The sequence below is a fragment of the Tachysurus fulvidraco genome, chromosome 18 (genome assembly GCF_022655615.1).
Source record: "Tachysurus fulvidraco isolate hzauxx_2018 chromosome 18, HZAU_PFXX_2.0, whole genome shotgun sequence".
Lineage (NCBI taxonomy): Eukaryota > Metazoa > Chordata > Actinopteri > Siluriformes > Bagridae > Tachysurus > Tachysurus fulvidraco.
In genome coordinates, this window is record NC_062535.1 from 2,907,432 (window position 1) to 2,911,541 (window position 4,110).

Genomic DNA, 4,110 nt, shown 5'->3' on the forward strand with positions numbered 1-4,110 from the left:
AATCCTTCGCTCTGCAACCGATCCAACACATTGAGTAACCTCTCCTCATGCTCCTCTAAAGTCCGTCCAAAGATAATGAGGTCATCCAAGTAGACCAACACTTCCAACAGGTTCATGTCTCCCACCATCTTCTCCATCACTCGCTGGAAGGTCGAGGGAGCCCCACAAATTCCTTGTGGCATCCGCTGGAATTGGTAAAACCCCACTGGGCAAATGAAAGCGGTCTTTTCTTGGTCTTCTTCACTCAGGGGGATCTGATAATATCCACTCCTAAGGTCCAATACGCTGAACCACTGACTTCCATTTAAGCAGGCCAGAGCGTCTTCAATGCGCGGAACGGTGTATTGGTCAGGGATTGTGCGACGATTGAGCGTTCTGTAGTCCACACACATCCTTATCTGCCCATTCTTTTTACGGACTACAACAATCGGTGAAGCGTAAGGACTTCTGGAGTCTGCAATAATTCCTGCCTCCTTCAACTTCTCCAAGTGCTGCCTAACATCCTCAATGTCAGCGGGTGGAAGCCGTCGGGACCTCTCAAGGAAGGGTTTATCTTCCATCAGTCTGATGTGGTGTTGGGTACTCTTCGAACATCCCACATCGAATCATCACATGAGAAGACATGCTTCCTCTCCAACATCTTTTTGGTCAGCCGCTGTTTCCATACTTCAGAGACAGGGGAATCGCCAAAGTTAAATGAGTGTTCGTTCAATTTAGTCGGACCACTATTCTCTTTGAGTTTAAGGACTGTAGACATGACCTCAACTGGAAACACATGTGCAATGGGCATTCCTCATTTAATCACCACTGGATGAGAGGAGACATTTCTGATTGTAACTCCAATCCTTTTTGACTGGACGACAGTGGTAGACTGCACCTCCGCTGCTACTAGCAGTTCCTCAGGGAAACATGATTCCTCTGGTTTGTCTATTAACAGGGTCTTACTAAAAGGAGCAGTAGGATATTTCAGCATGCCATAAACCCTAGCACTCTCCCCTGGAGACAATATCACCGGTTTAGAGCGAAGATACCATACAGTCCCTCTACTATCATCATCGTCACGCTCTTCAATGGCAATGATCTATGCATAAGCATTTCTTATCTCAGGATGGACAGCCAAGGTGTGAAGAAAATCATGTCCCACTCTCTCTCTGCATGCTTCTACCAGTTTCTTTACCACAGATGTTTTTGTTCCCACCAGAATGTTTACTCCTTTCATGACAGGGTCGGGACAGACCAGCACAAGTGCATCTATGGATTCCGCCACTCCTGCCACAGATCCTGGAAACTCCAGCCTTAAAGACAAACAGCCATCATATGGGTACCGCTGCATGCTCAATCCCCATACCTCCAAATTTTCGATTGGTGTTAATGGCAGATGCTTCAAGTATTTCTCATAGAACGATCTGTATAGCAGAGTGACTTGCGATCCACTATCCAGCAAAGCTTTAGCATAAATCCCTTCCACCTGGATAGGAAGAACAGAGCTAGGTCCCACTAACCCACACGGAAGAACTGCTGGCTCAGCTTTGACTCTTTTGCACTTTGTGGAACGTGTCTTTCTTGGAGCTGCAGGCCGTTCCTCTACTGAGCCCCAGAGAAGTTTCCTGACGACTGTCTCATTTTGATGAGTTGCTGGTTAACTCTCCTGAGATTTTCATCCTTTGTACAGTCACGTTTCATATGACCATCTTCTCCGCGTCTGTAACAGAAGACATTGGCTTTGTTAACTGGTCGGTTTGGTGTTTTACTCTCTGCCATCGCAGCTAGACTCTGCAGGGCAGGGCGTTCAGGCATTATGGGTTCCTTTGCTGCGGCTGACAAATGCAACACCTTGTTCTTAAGTCCTCTTATCTCCCTCTTTAGCTTTTCTACCTCTGAATCGCCTATGTGGGTGTTAGCGGATGACCCACTCATTGAAGGGGATACGACAGAGACAGCTACATTGGACTGTGCTGAACTCCTGTTTTTCAACAGAGTTTCTTCTTCTCGAACCTCCTTCATTAGCTCATTGAAGGAAGGAGGGGCACACAGCTTATGGGTCATTCTCAGGCGCATTGCCACTAGATCACTGGGAAGAGCACCTCTGACTATTTGTTGCATTCGAAGATGATTCATGGCAGAATACTCAATGCCTTTCTTCCTCAGCATACTATGAAGCATCCTGTCCAACCTCAGTATGTAGGCTGACAGCTTTTCTCCTTCACTCTGGTAAGTGCTCCGAAACTTTAGCATTAAATCTGAAGCATCCTCAGTAGTGCCAAACGCAGACTCCAGTGCACTAAGATAGTCACTGAAAGAAGCAGATGGGTTACCAGTCTTCTCAAACCTTACAATGTCTGCTGCAGAACCTCTGAGACACTTTACTAATCTCTGCTTTTTGACATTATCAGAACACTGCCATTCTTCCTGGATGTGAGTCGTCTGCTCTACCCAGACCTCATACTCATCTTTCCCAGGAGGAGTTGGGATAAATCCTGAAAATGGACGTAGCTTTCTATATCCAACCCTCTCCTCAGGTGAAGCCACATGACGGGTCTGAACAAGTGAGTTTATGGCATCAACAAGCTGAGTGTTAAGATCAGGTGCAGGGGAAGCCAAACTTGGAATGTCAGCTAATGATTTACCTTCTTTTTGAAGAAAAGAGATCAGCTTAAACTGGAACTCATCTTCCTTATTCTGCTTCGGAGCTTCAGCTGCAACATGGACAACCTGTGTATACCAGCAGCCTACTTCAGGTCCTCCAAGTTCTGCAGGGATAGACATCTTGGAAATGCTATAAGCTGTTTCAAGCAAGACAAACTGCAGTCGCTTAGTTTTATCAGAACAGCGATCGAGCACTTTGCATTTCCCTATTCCCAGAGCAGCATCGACCACACTATAAATTACTCGGTCTTCACAATCTGCAGGTACATTGCTCAGAATAAGGACTCTATCCAGTGCAACATCTTTCTCTCCACACCAAGCAATAATCTCACTAACCTCCATTTTGTTCACTTGTGTCATTGACAATGTGTGCTCAGAAAAACAGGTAATGGCTATTAAGGGTTAAAGATCTTTTTTTTTTTTAAAAAAAATCTCAAAGAAACACAGTATGCAAATAATTCGCTTTTAGAATTTTTTTTCTTTTAAAACACAATCTGAATCATCTGAAATGTCCCGGACGAGCCCCCAGAAAAATGTAGCCCTCTCACCAATAAATGTGGCTCAAATGTGAGAATTAAGTCTAGGGAAATTTACAAATCAACAATAACCTGGTGAGAGACACATTTCTAAATTATACTATTCCTATTAATCACAACACCCAGATCTCAGATATTCACTTGATTTTTGTGTTTACCTTAAATTGGAAATGACAAATATTCAAAGAAAGAAAAAACAATTTTACAATGAACTCAACAAATGTATTTATTTTTCTCAGAACTATTTTGTCTTTGTGTATTTTTTCTTTTGTGTATTCCTTTAAATGATCAAATAATTAAATTTCAAAGTCACTCACAACAACAGTAGATCTGTTAGAACTGTAACCCCAAAAGAAATGAAGAAAGAAAAAAACAATTGTCACTGAAATCTCAAATTTTACCCAGCTGGGATTTTCAATACACAGATGGCGTGCTAGTTGGAGCTCTTTTTATGCAAGGCCAATGTACTCACGAAACAAAGGAAAAATGAAATTCCAATTTCAGAATGACCACCACCAATCCTCGCATTCAGACGAGATGATAAATAGCATCCAGGACATTTTCCATGACGACGATGAAAGGAACCGCAATGAACTCCTCCCTCCTTGAACTGGTTTGATGCATCCGCGAGATTCAACACAGAACTCCCGATTTTGACTCGTCGAATTCAATTTCTTAAGCACACTAAGCACGCATTTGACAAACTCCACACACCACTGTAGTACCTTGGCACTGAATTATTAAATTAAACACGGGTATAATCTTCCGGTTTACAAACGAAATATAGCTAGAAACTGTAACACTTAACTGGGAAAAAAACAAACACAGGAATATTCTTCCAGACAATCTGGAGATCTGAATCCAACCAAACAAATAAATGTAACGCTCACAAAATATGTATATGAGATTATCTCACGTGCAGATCCTC

General features: G+C 43.0%; 1 protein-coding gene across 1 annotated transcript; it reads right to left on the bottom strand.

Moving 5' to 3' along the window:
- Window positions 1–1,584: 1,584 nt before the first annotated feature.
- Window positions 1,585–3,006, bottom strand: LOC125139477 (paraneoplastic antigen Ma1 homolog). Its single transcript, XM_047803658.1, has one exon. It carries the CDS (start codon window positions 3,004–3,006, stop codon window positions 1,585–1,587), a length of 1,422 nt encoding a protein of 473 aa, XP_047659614.1.
- Window positions 3,007–4,110: the final 1,104 nt, after the last annotated feature.

What these genes read in the sequence shown, in the direction of transcription:
- LOC125139477 (XM_047803658.1), bottom strand. Translation starts at nt 3,006, where the DNA reads ATGACACAAGTGAACAAAATGGAGGTTAGTGAGATTATTGCTTGGTGT.